Genomic DNA, 15,801 nt, shown 5'->3' on the forward strand with positions numbered 1-15,801 from the left:
CTTCAGGGTCTCACCCTCTTTTATTACCATAGATAGCAGGGAATCTGAAGGACGAGAAACTCTGTTACACGTAACAAATCGAGCCCCGAAAGCCCTAGTGAGCTCTTTGAAAGAGCTAATTGAGCCCTCATCCAACCCATCAAACCATCTTATTGCGACAGGTCCCAAGCTAGAGGAAAAGACTTTGCACATCAAAGCTTCATTCCTAGAGTGAACAGCTACCCTCTGATTAAAATGACTAAAATGCTTCACTGGGTCGGTCCTCCCATTATAAATAATAAAAGTGGGTTGCGTAAAGCGACGAAGGAGTTTAGCCCTGTCAATTTTGCGTGTAAACGATGATTTTGAAATCTGATGTAAAACCTTACTCATCGTGTCATTCCCTATACTCCTAGGGGTCGAGCTTTTATTCTTCTTCTTGTGATATCATTCCTCCCTATCCAGCTGTGAAGAAAAAGAGAAGGATTCACTAGGGGGTGTTCTAGACCTTGGTTTGTAACTGTCATCCCCACTGGAATCAGTTCCTGAACTAAGAGGGGATGCTTCTCGTTGCTTACATCGTAACTTCCTGTGCAAATGGTTTATCTCCAACCTAAGATTTTGCGTTTCCTCCCTTGCTGGTATGACCTGTATGTACGCTAGGAGTTTGGTTAACTTCACTATCTCTCCTTTCTAGATTTACAAGCTGGGCTTCACGTTATGATCCCACCGATTCTTCTCTGTTTGGTCCTGAACCCACCATGGCTAGTCAAAACTATAAGTACTTCCCTATTTCCCATAGATAACACCAATTGTAAGGACGTGAAATGAACTCAAGCCCACTAAGAACAATGGATAATGGCCCACTTAGCCCAAAACAATGTATCTGTAAGAGAATGGGTCAATCCAAGGAATGATCTTACAAGAAAAGTGGACCAAAGTTGATAGAACTCAAGATAGTAAGATTAAAGACAAAAATTAATGAAAAATAAATCTCCTCGGTCAAGTTCGAGGATGATGTATTCTTATATTCAATTCAAGCTTATATGAATACACTTTGTTCTTCTTTTTCTGTTTCTCTCTTTTTTTATTACCCCCCTTTTTCATGGTGATCACTTCTTTATATAGTCATTCACCTCTTCATCCCAACATTCCACCTGTTGATTTAGTAGAGAATCCCTTGGATGCTTGTCCCCATCAGGACCTCCTGGAAGCTTTGTTGGTAGCTGTGAGCTAAGTTGCCACTGTTCAGGTGTTATTTCTCCATAAATGCAGCCATTTCATTAAGTGTAGTGCATTTAATGTGGTGGTGGCAGCCTTCTTCTTAGATATTTTGTCTTTCATGGTTGACTGAGTTCTTTGCCACTTTCCCTGAAGCTTTCCTAAGGTGGCTCAATTCCTCAGAAATTAATGTTGACCCATCATTCTTTTTCTTTATTCTCGATCCATTGACCTAGGCCTAGCAACTCCATTGACCGTCCTCAAGCTTCTTGTTGTCTTCGGGTGTGGCTCATAGCCCAACACGCCTACTCGGGCCTCCTATCCCCACATTATTTATTCTATTATATAGTTTTAAATAATTTAAATTGTATCCATTAAAATCTCATTGAATTATATATTTTTTTAATAGTATAAAAAAAAGTTTTTTTTTTTTTTTTTGCTGGACTTTCATTAATAGTATTAATAAAAAGGAATATATATATATATATATATATATAATAACAACCCTAATAAATTTCTATTAATACTTATCATAATTATTTATAAACAAAAAATTAAATTAAAAAGAACTAAATTTGACTCTATTAAACTTTATTTTCTTTTATGAATCTGCCGTTATTAGCAAGAAAAAAAAAACATGGTTGGTCCAATCCTCTTAACGGATTGGGTTGCAACTTGCAATATAGAAATGTAGTACGTGGGGCCCAAGTTTTGGCCTTGTGCTTCGATATTTAGTCCACTAAGCTAAGATATTTTTTTCTTTTCCAAAAAAAAAAAAAACTAAATAATAATTTCGCCGTAGAATGAATTAAAAAAAAAAAAAAGAATAAGAAAAAGAAAGAATCTATGATATATAGTATATTTTTTTGATGGAAAAGAATCTATAATATTGAACCTTTTTTTTCCATCAAAAAAAAAAAAAAAAAATTCCCATAAAAAAAAAGAATCTATGACATTGATTTTTCTAATTTGTCTGAAAGACTCTCTCATCCTAAAGCTAAAATAAAAATACGCGAACAGCTCAAGTCGACTCAACGCCCACAGATTCTTTTATTAGGGTTTATATCTGGTCATAATATATTCTCAATCTCAACTTACCCGCCTCACTTTCTTTCACATCAAAATCAAAAATAATAATAAAAAATTAAATTGGAAACCCTAGCGCAGCAGCTGAGAGAGAATGCCAGGGAAGGAGGATAGCTCCTCCGACAAGGAGCAATGCCTTGACTTGTTCCTCAAGATCGGGTTGGATGAACGAACCGCCAAAAACACCATCGCCAACAACAAGGTCACTGCAAATCTCACTGCCGTCATTCACGAGGTAATTATATTTATTCCCAATCGACACCTGCATGCCTTGTTCGCAAGCTATAAGCAATTTGATGATTAATTTTCAGGCTGGTGTTACTGATGGTTGTAGTCGGACTGTTGGAAATCTCATCTACACGGTAAAGATTAATTTTCAATGCGTTGTGAAAATTTGTACTTCTTTGCATGTCTCAATAGAAAGTATTTATTTTTGTTGCTACCAATTTGTGTGCGATCTTTGTGACAGGTTGCTACTAAGTACCCTGCAAATGCCCTTGTGCATCGCCCTACCTTGCTGCAATACGTTGTTTCCTCAAAGGTTTGAGCTGTTCTTAAACATTGATTATGATTTTGACTGTGAAAGGATTTTGTTTTACGTGGTTCCTGTTTTTCCAGATTAAAACGACGGCGCAGTTAGATGCAGCTCTTTCATTTTTTGGAACTACTGCTTCGGAGGATTTTAAGTTGAATGAATTTGAAGAAGCCTGTGGTGTTGGTATGTCAAATTTTACATGTTTTAGGATGATCATTTCGTAGTGCCCTAATTTAATTTAATTGTTTTGTGTGTCTGTGTAATTTTATTATATATATATATTTTCTAACTGCTTCTTTCTGGATATTGATTTTCATTTGTTTTTGCAACCAGGTGTTGAGGTTTCAGTCGAAGAAATTGAACAAGCTGTAAATGAGGTTTTTGAAGAGAATAAGAATGTGATTTTGGAGCAACGCTATCGAACAAATGGTTAGTGACTTTATTCTATGGAATTTCTGATAATTTAATACATGTACTTTGATTTCCTTAATTTTTTAAAATGGCTTATCATATTATGATGTAGACATGTTGTAAATATTGTTACACTTTGACATGGAACAATCTCTTGGACAATTGGTTTGTTAAGGGGTCATATTGTGGGGTATTTTTGTCACTATGCTTGACTGTGTGTAGATGCATCACTGATCAACCTTAATTTATTTTTGTATTGCCAATTCAGTTCATGCTATGCCATCTTTTTCTTTTTATTGTGAAATTTTGTTACTATGTGGTTCTGTGATTGTTTGTTCCTGCCTATTCCTAGTTGTAGGCATTTAACCTCTACCATTATGCTGCATGATCCCGTTCTGTTCAGTATTTGAACTTGTGTTCTATTTCTTTGTGTGTAGTGGGTGAATTGTTAGGGCACGTTCGGAGGCGGCACCCATGGGGTGATCCAAAAATTGTGAAGGTAATTTTTTTTTTTTTTTTTTTTTTTTTTTAAATTTTTATGTTAACTTCGGTTATGACTGGATCAATTTTCACTTATATATATAAAAAAAAAAAATTGGATAAGTTTTGATAGGTAATCAAGTTAAATTAAATTTCACTACTACCAATTTTGAGATGCAAAGGGATTTTGGGTGGTATGAGGGATGAGTCAAAAATCCATTTGGTGGGATAGGATAAGGTTTGTGTTCCTATGGAAAATTATGGTTTATGGATAAAGCATTACTGGGAAAATGGTTGTGGCAATTTGGGGTTGAGAAGACAAGGCTTTGAAGGAGGGTGATAGCTATGAAATTTGGGGAAGAGTGGTTTGGGGAGGGGGGGGGGGGTGGACTTCAAAGTTGGGTAGGGCCTCACATAGTTATGGTCTCTAGAGGAGCATTAGAATGGGTCAGGATACTTTTAGTCATTATACTCTGTTTGAGATTGGGTGGGGAATTGGGTGCAGTTCTAGCATGACTGTTGGTCAACCACTTAAAATGGTTTTCCCAGTTTTGTACGAGACTGCTACTGATAGGGAGGTTTTTGTAGTCTTCTTTGGTGTGGCAAGGGGTGGGGAAGAGGATTTGGGATGTGAGATTCCTTCTTGATTTTTATGGTTGGGAGGTAGAATCAGTGGAGTTTCTTCAACTTACGGAGTCTAATCCTCCTTCATCTGTGAGTGGGGACCGTGAGAGATGGATATTGAAACAGAATGGAGACTTTGATTTCTGTTCTTACTATATTATGCCTAGAGGTTTCTCTTCTATTATCTTCTCTTGGAAAGGCATTTGGGGAGTTAAGGCACCTAGGTAGGTTTTCTTTGTTTGGACTACAGCATGGGGAAAGATACTCACGGGTGATAATTTGATGAGAAGAGGTTTTTCTTTTGTGTATTGGTGTTGTATGTGCCACTGTATTGAGGAAATAGTGAATCATCTAACGATTCATTGTGAGAAGGCTTATCAATTGTGGTGTTTTGTCTTTAGATCATTTGGAGTTTCTTGGTTTTTACAAAGAACAGTGATAGAGCCATTGTTTGAATGGAGGAATTGGTTGGGGAAGTACTCATCTGACATTTGGAATTTGCCACTATTGTGTATGATTTAGATTATATGGAGTGTAATATTCTCACATTTGAGTACGAGTTGAGTTTGGGGACTCAACTTATTGGCTCATTTATGGGCTCTTTTTTTGATTGGTCTCAGGTTTTGGGAATCACATCTAATAATTCCCTTCCGATGTTTATAGATACACTTCTTCCTTGTACATAGTTTTATTTTATTTTATTTGTTATCCTTTTCTTTGTATTTCTTGTCTGCCTTGTGTCCTTTTTGCATGAAGTAGTCTTTTCTCAATAAAATTTTCCTTATCAATTTTTTACCCATTGCAGCAATTTGTTGATGCAAAATTGCTTGATTTACTTGGTGAAAGGACTGCAGCGGATAATGAAAAGCCTTCCAAAAAGAAAAAAGATAAGCCTGCTAAAGTAGAGGTGGGCACATTTTGCAGTGCTTTTTTAGGTTTTCCTGCTTCCTTTTGAGATGTGACTGAGAATTGTACCCCCTTCCTCCTTTATGCTTATGTAGGAGAAAACTGTTGCTGTTGTTACTCCAGAACAGCCACCTGAAGAAAACCTAAATCCGTTTTTGATATTTCCTCAACCAGAAGAGAATTTCAAGGTACATAATTGCCTCTTTCATATGTTTATCTGCATTATGATCTATTATCAATTTTTCTTATTATTTTTCTTGTAGCTATGTATCTTCGTTATTGACTGTATAAATTTTCTCTTAATCTTCATTTATGATTAAAAATGTATAATAAAACACCATAGTATTTTCCATGCACGCTAACATCATAAGTGATGATTATGATTTTTGTATTAAAAAGAACAGCTATAAATAAGTGAAAAGTTGATCTCATAATCTTTCTAGGAGCTTCTTCATTATTTATCTATGTGAAAACATCATTTCCTAATTATTATAGGGACAAAGTTTGGCTACAACTCCTCCTAAAAAAATTAACATGGTTACATATTTTGAAAATCTAGCCGTTAGATTGCATGTTCTTTATGTTCTTAACACACATGTCAAATTTGGTGCTAATTGGATGTTATTTATTACTTGATACAAATTTATTTTTATGCATAATTTTATGTTACAAAAATTTGAAATTTAAATATTTGATTGATGACAAAGTTATTGATTTTTTATTTTTTGGAAATTTTGCAAGCATGGAGTATATAAGAAAAAAATGCAATCCAATGGTGAAAATTCACATCCAATAAAAGGATATTAAGTGGAGTTGTGCCAAAATTTGTCCTTGTAGTGACATTACTATTGAAGCATTGATATTTGCATAAATTGAAATTGTTGTCTTATCATTGTTGAATAATTCATGATTTGAAGTTTTTCATTGACAGTGACTTTTCAGAAACAGTATCAAGCTTGTTCTGATCTTGTTGTAACTCAGACTTACAAGCTAAACGGCTATCAAATTCATGATTTTCTTCCTTGCTACCATGGTTCCTTGTTGACCTTTTGAATTCACCTTTACTAATTATTGTAATGATGTTACTACTTGAGCATTGATATTTGCATAAATTGAAATTGTAGTTCTATCATTTTTGAATAATTCAGGATTTGAACCTTTGATTTGTGATTCTTCAAACCACTTTTCAAAAATGGTATCAAATGTATTCTTATCTTGTTGCGACTCTGATTTGTAACTTAAATGGTTAATAAATTCATGATTTTCTTTCCTTGCTGCTATTGTTCCTTGTTGAGTTTTGAATTCATCTTTCCATATCATCACATCTGCAGCTCTGCATAAGCTTTTTGTAAAATTTATCACAATTCTCGTCTTTCAGGTACACACAGAAGTATTTTTCAGTGATGGTTCTGTCTTGAGATGTTGCAATACAAAGGAACTGCTTGAAAAACACTTAAAAGCAACAGGAGGAAAAGTTTTGACTCGCTTTCCTCCTGAACCGAATGGTTATCTACATATTGGTCATGCCAAGGTAAATAATAAAATTGTGTATTTTAAGGTTTTATTTATTTTTTATAATTCAATAGTTACAACAAAAGTGGTGGAGGGGGGGATTCAAACCCTGGTTTCCTCACAAAGAACATGCAATGCCAATGAGCTACAAAGCTCACTGGCACAATTGTATATTAAATTAACTATTTGTTTAGACCATATGTTTGTTCCTCATTCAATGACTTAAATGGTTAATCAGGCGATGTTTATAGACTTTGGCCTAGCAAAAGATAGAGGTGGAGGCTGCTATCTAAGGTGAATTTTTCAACTCCTTTGACTTTTTTTTTGTGCTATCAATAAATTTCCTTCTTTTTTCAGGTAGAAGGTGCATGTATTTTTAACATTCAATTATCTGTCTTTGAGTCTAGATTTATGCTTAATTTTTCGAGAGCACTATAAGATAGATTCATAATATTTGTAATGGTTACCACAGATTGAAATCCACTACTATCAATAAATTCCATGATGTATAGATACTGATCACATTCTCGTTTGTGTGTGCACGCGCGCGCGCGCGCGAGAGAGAGAGAGAGAGAGAGAGAGAGAGAGAGAGAGAGAGGATCTGTGCATGTTTGTACATATTGTGATAGATGGCTGAAAACCTATACTTTTATCTGGAATTAAAATAACTTCCATCTGCTTCCTTGACAAGCTAAAAGAATGTTCTTCATACCTTATCAATATGCTAGAAGATAATGCTTTTTCTGGCTTTGTTTTGTTGTTTTTGGTAAGTTATATGTGCACTTGGTGGGTCTCGAACCCAGGTCCTTGTACTCCACCTTGTTCTTACGTGGGGAGGAGGTGCCATTTGAGCTAGAGCTCATTGACTTTTATGGTTTAATGTTTGTTGCAAAATATTATTCTTCTTATTTTTTGTGTATGCTTTATATGAATTGAAAAGAGAACTTTACAGCTGCCCTTCTTTCGAGTTTGATCCCTGATTTTTGGCACTATTAGGTATGATGACACGAATCCCCAAGCCGAAAAGAAAGAGTATATTGATCATATCGAAGAAATTGTCCAGTGGATGGGTTGGGAGCCCTTAAAGGTATAGCAGTTGCTCTACATGAATAGTATATCCTTTATTGTGCTACTCTTAGTTTTGGCCACATTTTGAGGTTTGCGAAATTTTTGCAGATCACTTACACTAGTGATTACTTCCAAGATTTGTATGATTTAGCAGTGGAGCTCATACGAAGGGGTCATGCATATGTTGATCATCAGGTTGCTATTTGATAATTGTACAAATTTCGATCATCTGGCAAATTTAAACATTATTTTATGGGTTTATTTGCTCATGTTGCCGGCCTTTTGTTATGATTTGACTCATCCACTTCACTATCGATTCATTACAAAGTTCGTTGCTTACTTACTGTTTCAAGCTATGTAGTTATATGTAGCAAAATGGGCTCTTGACTATAATCTTTTTGGCCCAAATTTCATCTGGTTGATTGGTCTACGGTGTGTACCCCGCTTTCTTCAGGTGGTTTAGGGATTAGGAACTTGAGAACTTTCAATATAGCTCTTTTAGGGAAATGGCTTTGGAGATTTGGGCAAGAAAGGGATGCTCTTTGGCGTCAAGTGATAGAGGTAAAGTATGGTTGTGATTGGGGTGGTTGGTGTTCTAGCTCTTCTTCTGGTCCTTATGGTGTCAGTTTGTGGAAAAATATTAGCAGGGGGTGGCACTCTTTATCTCGGTTTATTATGTATGATATTGGAGATGGTTCAAAAGTGCAGTTTTGGCTAAATCATTGGTGTGGAACTTCCTCTCTCGCAGTCCACTATCCCGAATTATATAGGATTAGCTGTAGCAAAGAGGCAAGTGTGGCGGATCTAATGAGGTTCTCCAATGGAGGCCTCCATTGGGAGATTCAGTTTTGTAGGGAGGTGCATAATCGTGAATTGGAAGCTTTCAAGAGCTTCATCAATTCCATTTATAGCACTCTTGTAAGGGGAATCGAGGAGGATAAGAGATATTGGCTGCCTTGTAAGAGTAAGGGGTTCACGGTTAGTGCATACTACCATCTTCTTGTTGGCCATAATGAGCAATTTTTCTCTTGGAAAAGCATTTGGAAGCAGAAGATCTCCTCTAGAGTGGCTTTTTTTGTCTGGACCGCAACCTTGGGGAAATGTTTGACTATTGACAATCTAAGGAAAAGAAAGGTTTGCATTTTGGATTGGTGTTATATATGCAAGTGTAATAGTGAAAGTGTTGACCATCTTTTCCTTCATTGCCCAGTTGCTTCAGAGTTATGGGATATGGTTTTTGGTTTATTTGGAGTGTGTTGGGTCATGCCTTTGTCTGTTGTTGGGCTCTTTGCTTGCTGGCAAGGTCGCTTTGGTCGCCACCGCAATGGATTTATTTGGAAGGTCGTTCCTCTTTGTTTGATGTGGTGTATTTGGAAGGAGAGGAATAGTAGATGCTTTGAAGACATTGAGCGTGCTATGCCTGACCTCAAGCTTCTTTTCATCCGAACCTTACTTGAATGGTTCTCTGTGTGGAGAAACCATCCTTTTTCTATTTTGGATTTACTTGACTTTTGTAATTTTCGTTCTTGACTTGTTCACCCCTGTATACTCCCTGTGTGCTTGGGTGTCTCTATTTTTATTATCAATGAATTCTTATTACTTATCAAAAAAAAATCTTTTTGGCCCAATTCTTCTTCGGTAGATGAAGAATTTGTAGCTGAGGCTGCTGTTGAGTTCTAGTGCTTTGTATTTACTTTAATGGGATTGTTCTCTTAACCAATCTTAATAAAGTTGCTGACTTTGTAAATGTTTGTTTTAGACACCTGATGAAATAAAGGAGTTTAGGGAAAAAAAGATGAACAGTCCTTGGAGGGACAGACCGGTTTCAGAATCATTGAAACTTTTTGAGGATATGAGAAAAGGTCTTATTGAAGAAGGGAAAGCAACACTGCGGATGAAGCAAGACATGCAAAGCGATAATTATAATATGTATGACCTTATTGCTTATCGTATCAAGGCAAGTGTGCACCACTAAACATCTTTTATTACTCCAAATAAGTGGAGATGGTTTTATTTATTGGTTAAAATTTCATTTCTTCAGTTCACTCGTCATCCGCATGCTGGAGACAAGTGGTGTATCTATCCTAGTTATGATTATGCTCACTGCATTGTGGACTCCATTGAGAATATCACACATTCGGTATGTTTTCTACCTCTGATAGGTGTCATTTCCTGATTTCGTTCTAGAATAAATTGAAGATTTTTAAATTGTTGGAAAATTTATTTAAGAAACTATTTTTTTTTTTTAAAGATATCTAAATGTTGTTAAAAGCACACTTAGGCCTGCCTAAAGTTCAAAGTTCAAAGTCCCTAGGTCTAAGCACTTTGCTTGGCTAAAGCTATGCTTCTTTAATGAACCACACCTCAAGCGAACTTTTTTAGTGCTTTTAAAAAAAAAAAAAAAAAAAACACAGCATACCTAGGTGTGCTCTTTTATTTTTATGTTAAATAATGTAAATCATCAATATTAAACCCTCAATCTTGAAAGGTCCATTGATTATGATACAAACATGGTTCTTAGGGTGTCTTTGTTTGGAGGTGAAATAGGAAGGATGAAAAGCTTTGGAGAGAAAATAGGAAGGAAAACTTTTTTAGAGTTTGTTTGGTTGGGTGGAGAGGAAAGAAAATAAACGGTGGGGCCTAGGTGTTTTCTCTCCTGGCCTATCAAAAAGTTCTCTCCAAAGTGGAGAGAAAACTAAGAGGAAGAAACTCATAAAATGAGCTTCCAAAAATACCCTTAAAATTCACCTTCAAGTCTCCAATGTGTTGGCTTCTTAATTTTTTCCTTTCATTTTTTCTTCCTTTGTTACTGATGTGTTGACTTTTTTTTTTTCCCCTGATTTTTTTTCTTTGTTACTGACGTGACGGTTTTCATTTTTCACTTTTTATTTTTTTCTTTTTTCTGGACATAGCTTCTTTTCTTTTCTTCTTTTTATTTTCTTTGACTTTTTCTAGATGTGTAGCTTTCTTTTTTTTTTCTTTTTTTTTTTGGTGCTCATATATTTATTTTCTCATTAATTTTGGTTGGTTTGTTTGTTTGTTTTTTTTTTTTTAATACTTTAATTAGTGTCTATCTATACATAATTTAAAAAAAAATATATAATGTGTTACCTTTTATTTTATTTAATAGGGACATGATAGTCAATTTATACAAACTTTATTTTTAATAAAACAAAAAAGTTTTCCATTCATCCACTTTTCCACCCTCCCGACCAAACACAAATAAGGGAAACTAAAATCTTTTCTATCCTTTCTGCATTTTCTATCCTCCCAACCAAATGGACCCTTAAGGTGTTATGCTATACAAACATTTTTTGTCAGGTTTACATATCAAAACAAATAAGGATAATTTACTATATTTGTGATTTGTTTATTTATTTATATTTTATTTTGATATATAAAGTGCATGTGAGTATGATTTCGGATATAATAGAATGGTAGAAAATAATATATGTGGCTGACCTTGACTAAACTGTTGAACATCCATAGCTGACCTAAAAATTTTGAGATAAGGCTTGGGTTTTGTTGTTGATATATAAAGCACTAGTGAGCATCCACAACCTATGCACCTAATGTGCCTTGATGCATTTATCCGCAATGTATCTAAGCTCAATTTTGTACTAGTAGTCTGTGCTCCTGGACGAGTACACCTATACCTTGGAAAATGTGATTCTTTAAAAAGTTATACATTCTCTTTTGAGGTGAAAATAAGTTCATACAAACAAAGTTTAAGAACAGATTGATTTCTTGGTATTGTTTCATTTATTTATTGTGATATCCACCAGCTTTGATGCTTCCATAATAATAACTAGATTGGCCATGGCTTGATGCATGTCAAAGGATTGATAAATATTTAGATAAGTCTTTCCGTCTGGTGGTTATATGGTAATGTTCTTTTGATGTAGCCTGATTTTGAACAAAGGAAAAAAAAGGATATGGCCGGATTAGTTGTTGGTTTAATGAAGCAGTCTAGATTAGCAAAATTTGAACATATTTATTACTATATTTTGACTTGGTAATAGTTGGACAGGGGACCTGCCCTTTAATAAAATTCTGATAGATGTTGCTTTCTGTAGCCATAATAATGGTTATGTGACTGGTCTTCATTATGGCATTTGTTTTAGTATCCATTGAACTCTTTTGCATGTAATATGAGTCTTCACTCTCTGAGTTTCACTCCTGGCAATCAGTTGTGTAGATTTTTTTTTATTAATGTTTTTGCATGTTATGAATTCTGCATGTATTTTGTTTATGACTTAGAATGTATCTGATTGTCAATGAACCATTATTGGTTTTGTGATGTATTAACTCTTTTAGTCAATTTTTGAATGTATTATGCAGCTGTGTACGCTTGAATTTGAGACACGCCGTGCTTCGTACTACTGGTTATTACATGCACTGGGCCTTTACCAACCACATGTATGGGAATATTCGCGACTGAATGTTACCAACACCGTGATGTCAAAGCGTAAGGTGCATGATAACATGTTTCTGTAGGAAGCCTGAAAAAATATCTATCTTATCATGCTAATGAGTTATCCCTAGAGTAATTGAATATTGTATACTTTTGCAGTTAAACCGATTGGTAACAGACAAGTGGGTTGATGGTTGGGATGACCCTCGCCTCATGACCCTAGCTGGTTTACGTCGTAGGGGTGTGACTCCAACTGCAATTAATGCATTTGTTAGGGGAGTTGGGATCACAAGAAGGTATGCTTTTGTTCAGGTTGTGTATTGTGCATTGATTAAAATAAAGTGTATGATCTGTGTCCCGTTGTTATCATAAATATACCTTTTCTTGTGCTACAGTGACAACAGTATAATAAATTTGGATCGCCTCGAGTATCACATAAGAGAAGAACTAAACAAAGCAGCACCCCGTACAATGGTCGTGCTACATCCGCTCAAGGTTTGTATCTTGTTTTGAACTATCTCTAGAATATTTTCCCACTCATGTTGCAACTTATCCTCTATTTGTTTCAAGGTTGTTATTACAAACCTCGAAGCTGACTCAATAATAAATCTCGATGCAAAGAGATGGCCTGATGCTCAAACAGATGATGCATCTGCTTTTTACAAGGTAACTGTGGATTTCTTCATCTCTTTCTTTCAAGGCTAAAATTATAGTTCTTTTCTTTTTGAGAGAATAATACTGCTTCAGTGCTGCTATATAGAATTTGACCAATCAGCTAGGAAACTTAATATTCTGTTTGCGTCCTTAACTCATTGGCTCTAGAATATTTGGCTCAATGTGGCAACAGTACTTATGATATTACTGCCATAATTTATGCTTGGTCTTCAACAAAATCAACTAATATTAATAATGAGAATAACTTTACTCTTTTTATGTACATATCACATTTTCTACTTTAATTGTGAAGTTCATGTTAATTAAGAACCATATTTTGCTCCATGTGTTCAGTTTATAATCTGTTAGTGGTTCTGCTTTTTACTGCTTCCACCTTAGGTCCCCTTTTCGAATATTATATACATTGAAAATTCTGACTTCCGGATGAAAGATTCAAAGGATTACTATGGGCTTGCTCCGGGTAAATCTGTCCTACTCAGGTATGCATATATTGTAAACTCATCTCTGCCAGTCATATTTTTCAGATCTGCACTATATACTGAGAATTCTTTTTGTTGGTGCAGATATGCGTTCCCCATAAAGTGCACTGAAGTTATCCTAGCTGATGATAAGGAAACTATTCTAGAGATCCGAGCTGAGTATGATCCTTCAAAGAAGACAAAGCCTAAGGTTCATTGCTGTGCTGGATTTCCTTTTGATATGTGAACATTCATTTGAGCACTACAAAATTAATTTGGTGTTGGGTGAATGCTTTGGTCAATTTTATTTCATTTTTTCTTGTCAAATTAAATATTATGCAGGGAGTTCTTCATTGGGTGGCTGCACCTTCTCCTGGGGTTGATCCACTCATGGTGGAGGTCAGATTGTTTGACAAATTGTTCCTTTCAGAGGTTGGCGAACATAAACTATCCAATGCTTTCTTATTTCCCTCTTTATCTTTTTTATATTTGAAATAAATTCTTACGTGTTTTTATTGTTGAATCAGAACCCTGCTGAACTTGATGATTGGCTTGCTGATCTGAACCCACAGTCGAAAGTGGTGATTCCTGGTGCATATGCCACATCCTTGCTGCAGAATGCTGCAGTTGGGGACAATTTTCAGTTTGAAAGGCTTGGTAGACTCCGGAACCCTTTCACCACTATTTATATATTGAATATTTTGATGACTTAGTTGTAAAATATAAACAAAGGTGCACTCGCATGGCATAGAATTTATTGTGCATCAAGTTATAACTTAAGCACCTTAGTAAAATTCGAATCCTCCACTTTCCAGTACCTGTGAGATATATTCTTTAAACTAATATTTTTCTTTCAAAATTTATCCAACTGCTGTTATCATTTCACAAAGTTTGCATTTTTGTCCTTCATTAAAGCTTTCAAAAAGCCAAACCATTGTATCACATTTTCTACTCAAGCCAAACCTAGACATTTAGCTTTAGCTGTGCCAGTTACTTTATGAATGTTTCTTCTGGGTGCACATGGTTCTGTATTATATATTGCTTTCCTATTTGATTGTATGTGTTTTATATCTGCAATTTCAGGTTATTTTGTGGTTGATAGAGATTCTACTCCTGGAAAGCTCGTCTTCAATAGGACAGTAACTCTGAGAGATAGCTATAGCAAGGGTGGTAAGTAGGTTTGTGACCATGGAAAGCACAAGTAAGGTGTAATGTGGCAAAAGCAGGAACTACAATACTTGGACTATTTTGTGTATAAAGTATTTACTAAATTATTTTATATTTTTTTTCCTGGATGAGTGTATTCAAATTTTTTGCACTACATCAAATATGTCATATGGTTAGTGAGGTCCATGCAGTGCATATGTGGGAAAATACATTGAAATCTCTTCTTAGTCCATTGGAATGTCGTCTTTAGCCCTTTCATCTTTTCATTATGTTGTAACCACTCACCATGTATAAGAGATATTTGTTGATAAAACTGGTTTCTGCTTTTAGGAATCCTGGTTCCTTTATATACGCCAAAATAATGCATGTCACAATTCCTTTTGGAACCAAAATTCACTTTCTTGCTTGCTCCCTTTTCATATTTCTTAATCTAATTGAAAACGGGAGTGGGTTATATTCTGGAAACAGTAATGCTGAAGAAAACATTTTTCACAGTTGCTGAAGTGGTTAACTTTAGAGAAAAATTAGTGGGTTAGTCTTCAGCAAATGTTAAAAAAAATTGTTTATAAGTACTTTGTAGCCATTACTGTTCTGAAAATGGCAGGGGTCTATTTCCTGTAATAGCGTAATTTCTAAGCTCTTTAATAATGTACCCCTAGGCTTTTTTTTAAATTATTAGAATGCCACTTCTTGCCTATCTTTGTTCTGTAAGAAATTGTTTTAAAAATCTAACTTCTCTTTTCCGTCAGGTATTTTTTTATTTAAAATTAGGATACATAAATAAAGTGTCTTTTCTATTCTAGATGGAACTTCAATGTTCAAGAAAAAACATTTCGAGGAAATTTCCAAGTATTGAATAAGGCTGCGTTTGCGTTTTCATTCATTTTATTTTATCTTATTTTTTTTGACTAGTGCAAGTCATTCATTTTATTTTATCTTTTTTCTTTTTACTAGCGCTTTTTGCACTGTTTATGAAACGTTCATGTTCCATAAACAGTACATTAAGGCAAATGAATAGTGTTTGGAGAGTGAAAAGTAACTTAAAAATGATTTTTTTTATTGTTTTTAACCATAAGTTTTCAGTTTTCAATAAAATAAACGGAATCTAAACACATCTTAAGTGTTTTTTTCATTGACTGAGAACTATGTAAGCGTTTTCAACTCATTGAAATCTCAACATTCCAAAAAACAGATTGTTCAAAAGAAGGGGAAAAAAAACGTCATTGCCTGAGACAATTTGAGCAGTCTGCTATTTGATTCATTTC

At 34.9% G+C, this 15,801-nt stretch overlaps 1 protein-coding gene across 2 annotated transcripts; it reads left to right on the plus strand.

Moving 5' to 3' along the window:
• The first annotated feature begins 2,189 nt into the window (after positions 1 to 2,189).
• On the plus strand, positions 2,190 to 14,869 carry LOC115990314 (glutamine--tRNA ligase). 2 transcript variants are annotated; one of them, XM_031114161.1, is made up of 23 exons: positions 2,190 to 2,521; positions 2,621 to 2,648; positions 2,756 to 2,827; positions 2,905 to 3,004; positions 3,155 to 3,250; positions 3,670 to 3,731; positions 5,142 to 5,243; positions 5,338 to 5,430; positions 6,621 to 6,773; positions 6,993 to 7,048; positions 7,751 to 7,841; positions 7,931 to 8,017; positions 9,582 to 9,779; positions 9,864 to 9,962; positions 12,164 to 12,295; positions 12,396 to 12,532; positions 12,632 to 12,731; positions 12,807 to 12,902; positions 13,290 to 13,390; positions 13,475 to 13,580; positions 13,712 to 13,801; positions 13,897 to 14,026; positions 14,453 to 14,869. In XM_031114161.1, exons 1-23 carry the CDS (start codon positions 2,451 to 2,453, stop codon positions 14,545 to 14,547), a joined length of 2,295 nt encoding a protein of 764 aa, XP_030970021.1. In that variant the 5' UTR covers positions 2,190 to 2,450; the 3' UTR covers positions 14,548 to 14,869. The 2 variants fall into 2 exon arrangements, with proteins under 2 accessions (XP_030970021.1, XP_030970017.1); XM_031114157.1 differs by having other exon boundaries at positions 2,191 to 2,521; positions 2,598 to 2,648.
• The last annotated feature ends 932 nt before the right edge of the window (positions 14,870 to 15,801 follow it).

Source organism: Quercus lobata, chromosome 1, assembly GCF_001633185.2.
Source record: "Quercus lobata isolate SW786 chromosome 1, ValleyOak3.0 Primary Assembly, whole genome shotgun sequence".
Taxonomy (NCBI): domain Eukaryota; kingdom Viridiplantae; phylum Streptophyta; class Magnoliopsida; order Fagales; family Fagaceae; genus Quercus; species Quercus lobata.